Source organism: Rana temporaria, chromosome 2 (genome assembly GCF_905171775.1).
Source record: "Rana temporaria chromosome 2, aRanTem1.1, whole genome shotgun sequence".
Classification (NCBI taxonomy): Eukaryota; Metazoa; Chordata; class Amphibia; order Anura; family Ranidae; genus Rana; species Rana temporaria.
The window spans coordinates 393,090,773-393,105,374 of NC_053490.1; the positions used below are offsets into that span (position 1 = coordinate 393,090,773).

Sequence of the window (14,602 nt, forward strand, 5' to 3'; positions counted from 1 at the left end):
TACATACTTTGTAAGAAGGAAAACCTGCAAAAATCGGCAGTGTATCAAATACTTGTTCACCCCACTGTATGTATTACAGACAATGGGCAAATCAAGTTTTATTCAACTAAAATAGTGAGTTGTTTATTTCTTGTATTAGGTTAAAAGAAATCTAACCTGCCACCAATAATAATCATTTAAAATTCCATACATGTTTACACTAAATCACTTAAAACAACTTTACCGCTTATTTCACACCCAAGCAATTCCATGCGAAGAGCTGGTTTATTGGAGTACTTTGTGGGATAAACTCGTACGTATCGTGCTGCAATTGGAGGATTAAACTGATTTTCTTTTATACTTGAGGAGTCAGTATTCCCTTGAAAAATCTGAAGATGAATAAAGGTTTGTTGATTACATTTTGTAATAAATATCTAAAAAAAAAGTGTATCTAACATACGTGGATCCAAAAATATGTGCTGTCACATATTCACATAATTTGATTTGTAAAGCATGTGGAGTTATAACCACCTGGAGCATTCTTCATCTTGTGCAAAGTAAAGCTGAAAAGTCAACATCCTAAGAAGTGGATATGCTTTATAGGGTATCTCAAAATTACGATTTTGTAGTAGAGGATGCTGAATTTTCTGCAGAATTATACGATAAACATTGAAAAAAATTAAGCAGACAAAAACTACCCTACAATTACCTCAGGGCAAAACGCCTAAGCGGGGTGGCCTTTTGGCAGAAACTTGCAGGCTGAAATCGATCTTAATTCCTATGCTACGGTGACTGGTCGGGAGAGCAGCGTCTTTTTTCACTTGATGTATGCATCGCTCTGGATGGACATTTTGGTAGTCTGCACCACTCTACCTGTGGATCTTGGGAATGTAACTGGCTTTGAGTAGCGTTCAAAATCTAGTCTAAGGTTGCAACCAAAAACTAGAACTCTAAAGGCATTTTACACCATCTTAACCCCTTAACGACGGCGGATAATACAAATGTTAATGCCTGAACACAATTTTGCAACTTTGACATGCTTTAGTAAAACATATCATCGCAACTACTTTATGTATCAGGTAAATTATACCTTGTTTTTTTTTTTCAGGACAAATTGGACTTTCTTTTGGTGGTAAATGGTAATGCATATATCCTGATTTTTTTTTTTATTATCAAAGAAAAACTAGCCCAAAATAGTAAAAATAAATTTCTTAAAAAAAAATGTTGATGTATATTTCTTGCTATTAACATAACTTACCAAACATCCCAAAATAAATTCTCTGGCTCCTGACGATCGCAGCGATACCACATACGTATATTTGTACCCGTAGTATGGCCCAGAAACAATAGTGCGCATTTTTCTTTTATTTTATCTTACCTAAAACACACTGGGCCAGATTCAGATACAATGGCGTATCTTTAGTTGGGCATAGCGTATCCTATTTACGCTACACCGCCGCAACTTAGACAGGCAAGTGAAGTATTCACAAAGCACTTGCTCCGTAAGTTGCAGTGGCGTAGCGTAAATAGGCCGGCGTAAGCCCGCGTAATTCAAAGTAGGCTGGTAGGGGGCGTGTTGTATGGAAATGATTCGTGACCCCACGTGAATGACACGCCTAACGAACGGCGCATGCACGCGCATGCTCAGTATCACGTCAAATTTTCTCCGTAAATTACGCCGGCTCAATGCTTAGTCGACGTGAACGTAACCTACGCCCATCCCCATTCACGTACGACTTACGCAAACGTCGTAAAATACGACGCTGTTCCGACGTCCATACTTTGCATTGGCTGCGCCTCATATAGCACGGGTAACTTTACGCCGGACCTAAGCCTAACGTAAATGGCGTAGCGGGCGCAAGTACGTTTGTGAATCGGCATATCTACCTCATTTGCATATTCTATGTGTAAATCTACGTAAGCGCCCCTTGCGGCCAGCGTAAATATGCACCCAAGATACGACGGCGTAAGAGACTTACGTCAGTCGTATCTTGGCAACAGTGAGGCGTATCTGATTTTATGAATCAGGCGCATAGATGCGATGCCTCACATTCGGACTTACGACGGCGTATCAGGAGATACGCCGTCATAAGTCCTTTGTGAATCTGGGCCACTGACACTAATTTGAAAAAAATAAATATTTTTAAAAATTCTACACAAAATATACTGGCCCTTACCTCTGACTGTCACTGATGTAGATCAAATCTTGATCTAGCTATTTTTTGTTTATTTCTTTATAATTTTTTTATTTTAACGTACAGTGCCTTAAAAAAGTATTCATACCCCTTGAAATTTTCCACATTTTGTCATGTTAGAACCAAAAACATGAATATATTTTATTGGGATTTTATGGGAAAGTGGCACATAATTGTGAAGTGGAAGGAAAATATTAAAAGGGTTTTCCAATTTTTTTGCAAACAATATCTGAAAAGTGTGGCGTGCGTTTGTATTCACCCCCCTGAGACATTACTTTGTAGAAACACCTTTCAATGCAATTACAGCTGCAAGTCTTTTTGTGTATGTCTCTACCAGCTTTGCACATCTAGAGAGTGACATTTTTTCCCAATAGCTTAAGCTCTGTCAGACTTGATGGACAGCATCTGTAAACAGCAATTTTAAAGTCTTGCCACAGATTTCCAAGTGAATGTAGGCCTGGACTTTGACTGGGCCATCCTAACACATGAATATGCTTTGATCTAAACCATCCATTTGTCCTGTCCACAGGACAAAAATCTGGCCTTTATGGAAGAGTGGCAAGAAGAAAGCCATTGTTTAAGGAAATCCAAAATGTCACTGGCAGTGAAGGGGTTAACACTAGGGGCCGATCAAGGGGTTAAATGTGTTCGCCAATTTGTGTTCTAACTGTAGGGGGGGGGACTGACTAGGGGAAGCGACTGATCGGTGAGCACACAATCAGTCTGCTCGCCCCTGAGAGAACAGGAATGTGTGTGTTTACACACACACACACACCCCCGTTCTCACTCTGTAACGAGCAATCACGGGTGCCTGGTGGTCATTGCGACTGCCGGGCACTCACATTAAGTCCGGGGGCACACTTCGGGCCTTAAAGAGCCGATGTACAGCTATGATAGCTCGCGCAGGGGGGCCAGCCTTCTGCAGTATAACTGCGATGGCTGGTCCGGGAAGCAGTTAAAACTGAGAAATGATGATGCACAAAGATGGTGGTGTCAGTTCAAAATGTGTGCTTGGACTGCCAAACTGGGATTGTAAGTCATTAATTTGACGTTAAATACCGTTGTGATGGCAGCAGCTAACTGCCATAACCCCAGAATTGTTTTGTTCCCTTAGACGGACAGTTTTTAGATAAAAAGTGTCAGGAGAGGTGCCAACAACCCGCCGTTTCCTGGTCAATTTCAAGCTTACCGGAGCCATTGGTAAGCTTGTAACTGACCCGATGTGACCGATGGCTAGGCAGGAAGCCGAGTGAAGGCAAGATAGCCCTACTTGGCTCTATGCCCTTGGAGGACCAGAGCGACCTCCGACATCACTTCCGGTCCTCAGGCAGATAGACAGGAATTATTTTTATTTCTTAAAGTCAAAATGACTTTTTTTTTGCTTTTAAAGGTAGATAAGAGATCTGTGGTCTTTTTGACACCAGATCTCTCAATAAAGAGGACCTGTCATGGTTATTTCTATTACAAGGGATGTTTACATTGATTGTAATAGGAATAAAAGTAATCAAAAATAAATAAATATAGGGACAGTGTAAAAATAAATATGATTTTTTTTTTAAAGCACCCCATCCCTCCAAGCTCACACACAGAAGCAGACGCATACATAAGTCGCGACCGCATATGTAAACGGTGTTCAAACCACACACGTGAGGTATTGTGATGATCGTTAGAGTGAGAGCAATAATTCTAGCACAAGACCTCACTCTAAACTGGTAACCTGTAAAAAATGTTAAAGTGTTGTTGCCTATGGAGATTTTAAAGTACTGTAGTTTGTCGCCATTCCATGAGCGTGCAGAATTTTAAAGAATTACATGTTAGGTATCTATTTACTCAACATTACATCATATTTCACATTATACAAAAAAGCGGTGCTAATTTTACTGTTTTTTTTTTTAATTCATGAAAGTATATTTTGTCCCCAAAAGACCGTTGCGCAAAAACAGTGTGACAAAAAATATTGCAACAACTGCCATTTTATTCTCTATGGTCACTACTAAAATATATATATATATATATATCTATATCTATATATATATATATATATATATATATATATATATATATATATATATAGATATAGATATATAGATATAGATATAGATATATATATATATATATATATATATCTATATATATAATGTTTGGGGATTCTAAGTAATTATCTAGCAAAAAATACCAATTTTAAACAACAAATGTCACAAAAAGGCCTGGTCTTAAAGCGGTTGTAAATTGCTGGACATTTCTTTTTCCTGCAAGGTAAAGTCATGACTACAAATACCGTACTGGTGACCCCACAATAGGGATAAAACTTTTAAACTGAGTTTAACAAGACACTTGGCTACTCATTAAAATGAGAAGAAAAGAGGTTTAACCTTAAACGACGCAGATGGTTCTTTACTGTAAGAGTGGCAAGGATGTGGAATTACCTTATACAGGCGGTGGTCTCAATGGGGGCCATCGATTGTTTCAAAAAACTATTAAATAAGCAGCTGAACGACCACAACATACAGGGATATACAAGGTAATACTGACATGTAATCACACACATTGGTTGGATTGTGTCTTTTTTCAGCCTCACCTACTATGTAACTATGCAACTAGTATACTAGTGCTAGTGCTAGTATACAACTTCAGTGACCCAACGCAAACAGCTGCACTGTGGAGACCAGCAACTGCCGGCATGCGCTAACCAGCCCTAGCAGTGGCGGGCCCCTCCTAATCCACTTCAGATGTGAGGCTTGAAATTGTTTTGCTGCTTTCTTATTTGTTATACCGACAGATGACTTGAGACCAGAGTATTAGGAGCTGTCTGCTCATTATCGGCTGTCATCTCTCCTGGTTAACCTCAATGGTGGGTAAATCAAGGCTCTTGTGACCTTCCGTAGTCAGAGGGTCCACACCCTTGGGTAATGCCGCGTACACACGATCAGTCCATCCGATGAGAACGGACCGATGGACCGTTTTCACCCATTAACCGATGAAGCTGACTGATGGTCCGTCGCGCCTACACACCATCGGTTAAAAAAAACGATCGTGTCAGAACGCGGTGACGTAAAACACAACGACGTGCTGAAAAAAACTAAGTTCAATGCTTCCAAGCATGCGTCGACTTGATTCTGAGCATGCGTGGATTTGTAACCGATGGTTGTGCCTACTAACGATCTGTTTTTAACTATCGGTTAGGAATCCATCGGTTAAATTTAAAACAAGTTGGCTTTTTTTTAACCGATGGTTAAATAACCGATGGCGCCCACACACGATCGGTTTTGACCGATGAAAACGGTCCATCAGACCATTCTCATTGGTTTAATCGATCGTGTGTACGCAGCATAAGAGTACATCTTAACCACTGTGTCGGTGACGTGTCACATGGTGGAGGATTGTCTACTGGATCGTTATTATGCACTTTATGATGGTTTCTGCGTTTGATTCTCATATACTGTAACTGGCTATTTATAAGCCATTGTGTTTTTGGACTTTACATGTTTTTTTTTTTTTTTATAATTTACAAGGAATTATTTGGAGCTATGCCCTTTAGCTCTACTTAGTGCAATGAATTTCCACATTTCTCACCATTTAAAATTAATGTTTACTGTAGAAGAAATTTAGCAGTATATTAGTACTTCTTATTTCCTTTTAAAGCCCAACTCCAAATAAAATTAGTTTTAGCTTTGGAAAGAGTTGGACAGGATTTGAATCTGTGAGGGTTGTACTGCCATTTCCCCAACGTGCTGTCACGACAGGAAGTGATGGGACATCCCTTTAACAGAGACATATATAGAATGAAAAAGTTAAAAATGATGGCAATGTTTTTAATGCTGTCTGTGCTTTTTTGCCTTGGTTACTACGGTACCCCTTATTTCTTATACGTTCATGACACAGAAAGTGTAAAACAAATCTTTCCAACGAGGTCATAGACCGAAATACAAATGAACAAACATTTTGAGTCTTTAACATTGTATTAAAATCTAGAAAAAAACATTTTGATGACGTTGTGCTTTAAAACAGGGGTCGGTAACCTACGGCCCTTCACCACTAAATGTCCGGCCCACCAGTGCCCTTGATAAATTAACTTGCACCTGGCCCGTGGACATTTTAACCCGGTTGGCTTTCTTGGGATAACAACCAATGCAGCTAAGAAGCTTATAGACCCCTGATCCCTCCATAAAGAGTACCTATTACTGTTTAATACTGTCACAAGGGATGTTTACAGTCCTTCTGACAGCAATAAAAGTGATCAGAATTTTTTTAAAGGGACAGTGTAAAAAATATATATATATTTTTTAAAGTGCCCCATCCCTCTGTGCTTGCGCAGAAGCGAATGCATACGTAAGTCGTGACTTCTAATGTAAACAGTTTTCAAATCATACATGTGAGGTATTGACGCGATATTTCTAGCACAAGACCTCTGTAATTCTAAACTGGTAACCTGTAGAAATTTTGAAAGCGCTGCCTATGAAGATTTTTAAGTACCTGTAATTTGTCGCTATTCCATATGTGTGCAATTTTAAAGCATAACATGGGGGGCTGTGTAATATGCAGGGGGGCTGTATAATGTAAAGGGGTCCAGAGGTACGTGGGCTATGTAATTTTAAAGGGTCCACAGGTGCGTGGCTGTGTAATGTAAAGGGGTTCAGAGGTGTGGGCTGTGTAATGTAAAGGGGTCCAGAGGTGCGGGCTGTGTAATGTAAAGGGGTCCAGATCAATAACTGAATTTATCAGCAGGTGAATGGGGCCCTCCATGCATTTGCATACATCCAGCTCAAGTGGAAAAGGTTGCTGACCCCTGCTTTAAAGGGAAAGTGTAGTCCATTTATTGTTTTAAATATAAAATGAAAAGAGATCAACTTGAAATATTCTTATTACTCTTGAGGATAGAGGAGAAACCTTCCAACAGGGATACTAGTTCTGGTGACCCTGGTGATAACCATGAATACTTTCTCACTTTTTGTTTTGGCTATGGTATAGGATGTGAAATTAAATCTCCCCAATGGGACATGGGTGGCAAAAAAAATGATAGGGGTTATAACCCTCCTTACTCTATTTAAAAATACAAAAAAAAAATTACATTTAGTTCTAGCTTTAAAGTGACTCTGTTGCTAAACTGAAAGTAATAATAATAGGTAATACAAAAGCAGTTGTACACTAATAAAATCAGTCCTACAAAGTTTATTTAGGACATGCATGCTGACAGTGCCCACTCGTAGCTACACCCCATTGACGCATTTCACCTAGATTGGGCTTAGTTGTTTGCATGTCGGCCTGAAGGGGCTGAGTGGCGATTGGGTCAATGCCCAATGTGGCATTTTTCTATTAAAAGATGTCTCTGTAAAGAAGAATGCAATACTTGGCTCTGTCTATTTCCCGATGGCACACGCATGTGCGAAATGCATTAAAATACGAGTCTCATATAATATTTGAAGAGCTATCCCCCACAGCACCTGACCGGTGGAACGCATGGCGGCCCTGGGTACGGCAATTAGACATTGCCAGACATATCAGCTGGGAACCTGCACATATGGTGACCACATTTCCAAACTGCCTTTCCGGGACACCCCCCTCCACTACCCTTACGAATGCCCTCGTGCCAGCCCCAAAAAAATCTACATTTTCTACATATATATTTTTTATTGCCCCCACTTGTCAACCTCATTTTTTTATTGCCCCGCACTTGTCAGCCTAATTTTTTATTGCGGCTTTTATTGTCAGGCGGCTTGGGCTGCAGGCGGGAGGAGGAGAAGTCAGGTAATGCACTGTGGGAGTGGGGACAGGCAGCCGAGCCATGGATATAAGCCAGCCGGCACTGCAGAATGCCACCGCCCTCCGGGAGGTCACTGAAGCCTGGAGGAGTCAGGAGGAGATTCTCTGGCTGCTCTCTCTGGGTGCTGCTGCCACAGCCAGAGAAGGAGAGAAGGTGGGTGAACTTGGAGCGCAGGGCAGCACTGGGTAAAGGCTTTGCTCCTCTCGGCCTCCCTCTGAGACTCTGCAAATGTGATGTCACTGGTTGCTAGATGCCAGGTTGGGTGGCCCTAGCAACTAGTTTGGCAATCGGCTATTAGAGTGGCTGTGTTTCCTCATTTCATTCCGGGACACTGTATTGTCCCAGAATGACAAATGTACTACACTACATATCATCTTCTCGTGGCCCCTCCTGGAGCATTTATTGTAGTAGTACAAAGTGGAAGTGAGGAGAGAGGAATTTGCTGGACGTTTTGGTCCTGTTCCTTTTAGAAGTGGATCTGTTTATTCCCTACTTGATGGTCACTTGTTTAGCTGAAAAGTTTTGGTGAGCGCATATATATTTTTCACACATTCAGTGGAGCACAGTATAATGAAGATTTGAGCACCATTATTTTAAAGGAGCGCGATGTCTAGTTGTTTCTTCGTACATATGAACTTTTTATGTTATGAATTACTTGTTTCTATTCACTGCTGGAGCACAAAATGTTATAATTTTTGTAATTTTAAGTAGGTGCTTCAACATGTACATGTTTTAGGATAATTTAAAGGAGCAGTGCCTCTCTGTTAATTTTTAAAACTAAGCGCTACTTCCATGCATGTTACAGAATACCAATCTATTGATTAGAAATTTCTTGCTAAGGCTTCCTCAGAAATCAATACGTCCCAAAGAGTTGATCTCCTGTGCTGCCCCATATCTTTCAGTAATTCTTCCAGGCAATTTCTCATCAATTGACAGTATTCAACAGTGCAAGCATGATTTACTTTAGGGGAATTAACTTATTAAAATACAGTATATTGCGGACAATGACTGTATCAAAGTAATATATCTAAATGGATGGCAATAAGCGGGATATAGTCATAGCATTGAACATTAGGAAATCATAAGGGCTCTCTCTGTTATACTAGATTTACTAGAGAAAGTTTTTAAATCCATAAATGTACTGTATTGATTTGCAAAACAACTTTCTTTAAAAATGCTAATTCTGAATTCCATGTTAACACAGGCCTACCAAGTGTATATGTATATTAGAAACTTAATAAATACATACCTTATGCAATCTAGAGCTATTTCCTTTGAAAGCTGCCCACTTTTTCTTGTCTTTGCTGTATACCACAAAGAACTCAGTAATGTAATACTGGTTGAAATATTTATTAGCTCCTTGTGTTTGTATTCCAGAGATTAAATATGTTTGTTGTAAATCCACCTACATATAAAAAGAAAAGCAATGTTTTTCCAAATAATTTTTTACCAATTATAAGAAATCTACGCACACTTATTTCAGTTTTAAGATGCTTGTACATTTTTGAGCTTTTTTGCACATTTTTATTGAGCTTGAGTTTCTTTGAACTCCTTTAAAGCTTTTTTGAGCATTTTTTTCACAAACCCTCCCCTCAGCTAATATTTTCTATTTTTTTGTGTGTTTTTTTTGTGTGTTTTCGAGCTTCTTTGGGCTCTTTCATGCTTTTTTCATGCTTTTTAACATGTTTTGTGCGTGTTTTTGGGCATTTAGGCAGCTTTTCTGCTCCTAAGCTCCTCTCAAAAATGGTTCTGCCTATAAGTACATATGCCTGTAAATGCCTGAAAATGCCATAGTGTCCATGGACACATTGGCTAACATAGAGGCAAGTTTCCAGGCAGAAGAAATAAGAGCTCAAAAAAGCTCAAAAGCCTGTAAGAGCAGCTTCTTTGAGCTTCCTTGAGCTGCAGTGTACATGAGCCCTTAAACTGTTAAATGCAAATGGTAAAGTAAGCAAATGGAAAAGTGTATTCAAATTCCCATAAATTTGCTTTCAGGAAAGTTCATGGGAAGTGACAGGGACCCTGCATTTCTGACAAGAGTGGCAGATATTTTCGAGTACAAAAAAATGATCTTAGCCCTAAAAAGGCAAACTAATACAGTAACTACAGCTAAGAACCTTGAACATTGCAATATATAAACTTTTTGCTCTTGGGCATAATTATCCTTTAAATAACCACCAAATCAAGTATACAGAGTTTACATTACATATCCCAATATGCTTACTTTGCTGAAACATCTATAAATCTATGGGTTGCAGGACATTGCATCCTGAATATGCAGCTTGGCATTTGTAGACTATGAGAACTATATTATGATGTTGTTTTGTACTAAGACTTGTGGTGCTGGGCAGGGCCACATAATAAAGATCTCAGGAGTAGGGCTGGAGGCAAGTATTTATCTATGTGGGTTACACTGAGTGGGATGGTGGAAGTTGACCTTTAGGGCAGGGGTCTCCAAACTTTCGAAATAAGGGGCAAGTTTACTGTCCTTCAGACTTTAGGGGGGCCGGACTGTGGCCAGTGAGAGTAAAAAATGCCCCAGTGTCCATGGGAGTAAACAATGCCCAATCATTGGTTTTAGTGGGAGTATTAGCACCTCATTGTTGGTATCAGTGGAAGAAATTCTACCCCTTTGCTGGTTTTAGTGGGAATAATAGTGCCTTTGTTGATATTCGTGGGAGGAATAGCATCCCATCATTGGTGTCTGTAGGAGAAATAGTGCCTCAACGCTGGTGTCAGTGGGAGGAATGGTGCCCTATCCTTGGTGTTAATTGTGGATGGAATAGTGCCCCAAAGGCCGGATAGAGGCAAGCAAAGGGCCACATCTGGCCCCAGGGCTGCAGTTTGGAGATCACTGCTATAGGGGAACGTGAAATAATAATATCTGATAAAAACAGACCGATGGACCGTTTTCATCGGACAAACTGATCTTGTGTGGGCCTCATCATTTTTTTTCCATCAGTGAAAAAAAAATAGAAACTGTTTTAAATTCTTCCTATGGATAAAAAAACGATCGTCTGTGTGGAAGTCCATTGGTCAAAAATCCAGGCATGCTCAGAATCAAGTCAACGCATGCTCGGAAGCATTGAACTTCATTTTTCTCAGCACGTAGTAGTGTTTTACGTCACCGCGTTTGGACACGATCGGACTTTTAACCGATGGTGTGTAGGCAAGACTGATGAAAGTCAGCTTCATCGAATATCCGATGAAAAAATCCATCGGATTAGATTCTATCAGATATCCGATCTTGTGTACAGGGCTTAAGTGTTTATGCAAAGACTGTGTGGTGCTGGGAAGTACAAAAAGTAAGGGGTAGAGGAGTAGTCCTTAATAAAAAATGAATTAAGTAGTCCTTTAATTATATTTCGATTTCCATTAAATGTGCCCAGAGATGCTTACCATTGTCTACTTTTATCCATGTGGTTTAAGGGCTCGTTCACACAAGAACACGGTGCGGGAAACCTGCTTTCCATGCTTGTTTACCAAAACCGTTTTCAAAATGCACTGGGTGTGCAATCTGTTGCGGCTGCATTTGCCTGCACCTAATCGTATGGTACCACAGTACTAAGAAATCTGGTCCAGTGTGTTATTAAAATGTAGTTCATGCACTACCTTTAGTGAAATTGTGTGATGGTTTTAGTAGGACTGATGTGTTTATTGTCTACTTGAAAGAACCTTTCATAAAAATGGAAGATCCACTTTGCTTGCAGCCCCCCACCTCCAAAATGGGCTGTAGAGATTTTGAGTGATTAGGTCTCCCGGGAGACAGCATTGAGTCACCTGCACCTTCTAGAAGTGTTTGAAGCCATACTGAGGAAATTACTTTTTTTGTACAAACGTTTTCCATTTTCATAGAAGATTCACTTTAAAGTCCATCTAAAACCACAAGTGTACTTGTAGGATCGAAATCTAGTAAAACTATGTTACAAAGGAGAATGAAGATAAAATATAAATTCTATGGTATTAATTTTTACAGACTACATCATACATATTTTTTTTTATGATCTTAGTTATACTATAGGATCACTCCAGGAAAGCTGTCTATGTATAATGCATGCAACATATATTTACAAAATTGCAAATTCTTCTAGCTAGTAGGATACAGGATGCCCCAGGAAAAACACATTCAAAAGTTGTTGAAAACACATACCTGTAACCATGGCAATGAAGATGTATTCATGTGTGCACTCCAAGCGTTGTATGAACCTGCATTGTTCAATCTGGCAAGTTTCGGCTCCCAGAAATCTATAGAATCAAATGGTAATGTGTGTGATAATAGGTAGTGTGGAACTGAAAAAAATACTATAACCTTATCCTTTTCCATTTCCATAAAATATTGTGATATATGAAAATGAACTGCACCAGTTAATTAACCACTTCAGCCCCGGACCATTTTGCCGGTCAATGACCGGGCCATTTTTTGCGATTCGGCACTGTGTCGCTTTAACTGACAATTGCGACGTGTTTCCAAAACAAAATTGACGTCCGTTTTTTCCCACAAATAGGGCTTTCTTTTGGTGGTATTTGATCACCTCTGTGTTTTTTTTTTTTTTTTGCACTATAAACAAAAATAGAGCGACAATTTTGAAAAAAATACTATATGTTTTACTTTTTGCTATAATAAATATCCCCCAAAAATATATATAAAAAAAAAAATTTTCCTCAGTTAAGGCCGATACGTATTCTTCTACATATTTTTCGTAAAAAAAAAATCGAAATAAGCGTTTATTGATTGGTTTGCACAAAAGTTATAGCGTCTACAAAATAGGGGATAGTTTTATGGCATTTTTATAAAAAATTTTTTTACTAGTTATGGCAGTGATTTGCAATTTTTATCAGTACTGCGACCTTATGGCGGACACATCGGACACTTTTGACACATTTTTGGGACCATTGGCATTTTTATAGCGATCAGTGCTATAAAAATGCATTGATTACTGTAAAAATGTCACTGGCAGGGAAGGGGTTAAAACTGGGGGTGATCAAGGGGTTAATTATGTTCCCTCATTGTGTTCTAACGGAAGGGGGGGTGGGACTGACTAGGGGAAATGACAGATCGCTGGGCCCTCACATCAGCACCAGGGGCGAGCCCTAGTGGCCACATAGCAACATCACGTTATATTATGTGATTTTGCGCAGCCGAGCCAACCTGCCGCAGTAAAACTGCGGTGGGTGGTCGGCAATCGGTTAAAAAAGAACAATAACCTAGATATTCATTTAAAAAGATGAGCTAAATGTAAATGTCATTGTGTATAGAGGTTTCAACAATTTAAACCAGAAAACAGGCTTTGCTTCCTGCTGATCCTGTTGTCTAACCGAATACATCAAACTGTCTGTACTCTCTAATGCAGTCCGAAACCCACAATGCAAAAGGTAGTCAGAGACCATCACTTCTGGTTTCCTGGCAAACTGTAGATATCAGTATTGGACTTTTACCACCAGGTGGTTGCCACTGTGCACTGCAACAACACCAGGCTGCAGCTGACACCAAAGTGTCAATAATCGTTATACTGTAGGTGTAGCACCCTTCTAGCTAAGTTGCTACAGTTGAGGCAAATTAAGGTTTTGGCTCCCCTACAGCAGAGGAGCAATGTTTAATTGCTTTTGGCTGTTTTGGGTTCTGCTGCCTGCAGGCTTTGCTGCTTCCTCATGGATTCTGGCAGGTTCCAGAATTTAGTGGGTGGAGAAGCAGAACTTCACCAGCATATTCATACAGGTATGTATAAATAGTATGGGGCCTGGAACAGCAGGGTCTATGTTTCTAAGGGAGAAGACCCAACTGAGGGCTGAGACCATCTGGGCTGTTATCTGCAGAATAGAAGAAATCCATTGGGGTCCCAGCTCCAACCTGAGTGTGAAGACTCACATCCAGAGTCCCTGAAGCAGTGCAGGAGTTCTACAGAGGATCTGAATGACATCCAGTACCAAGGCTGACTGGTACTACAAGAAAGCATTACAGTACCCAGAGCAGAGTGAGTACTAGACTTAAAGATCCTAGAGACTGTCCTTGGTTAAAACCGCACCGATATCGTCCGAATATCGCGGTAAATACGACGGTATAGCGGCGCTGAAAATCGCGCCGCTATACTGCCACTGTACCTTCTGCGCCTAGTGTGAAAGGGGCCTAAGTTTTTTTTTTCTTTGATGTTCTTGTCTGTGTTCTGTTGGAGTCTTTCCCATTTACATCCCATCCATGATACACAGGTGGACTTTAGAGGAAATCTCCCCTCTTAAAACAGGGAGTATCCAGTCTATGCAGTTTTAGTGTTTTTTACATTTTGCAGATTTGCACTACAGTCCATTTAAAATGGTTTCCTATGGAACACATTCTGTAGTGTAAGACCCCTTTCACACTGTGGCGTTTTTCAGGCGCTTTAGCGTTAAAAAAGGCGCCTGTAAAGCAACTGAAAGAAGCTGCATCTGCAATCCCAACGTGAAAGCCCGAGTGCGTCCACACTAAAGCGCCTGAAAAACGCCCCAGTGTGAAAGGGGTCTTGGCGGCGCTTTACCAGCATCTTTTGGGTGCTGGCAGTGTGAAAGGGCTCTGAAAGCACTCAGGCTTTCACATTGGGATTGCAGATGAGGCTTCTTTCAGGCGCTTTACAGGCTTTTTTTAATGTCTCCTCTCTCCCTTAAAGGACGTGGAGCTCTGTGTTTACACACGGAG

General features: G+C 40.2%; 1 protein-coding gene across 1 annotated transcript in view; it reads right to left on the reverse strand.

Annotated features, from left to right (window-relative positions):
• The window catches only part of F5 (coagulation factor V), a 139,975-nt gene that overhangs the window by 16,215 nt on the left and 109,158 nt on the right, over positions 1-14,602 (reverse strand). Inside the window, exons 21-23 of the mRNA XM_040338047.1 lie at positions 12,086-12,180; positions 9,185-9,340; positions 224-368 (exon numbers count right to left, since the gene is read on the reverse strand). Of these exons, the coding sequence (XP_040193981.1) occupies positions 224-368; positions 9,185-9,340; positions 12,086-12,180 (396 nt within the window). The remainder of the gene's footprint in view (positions 1-223; positions 369-9,184; positions 9,341-12,085; positions 12,181-14,602) is intronic.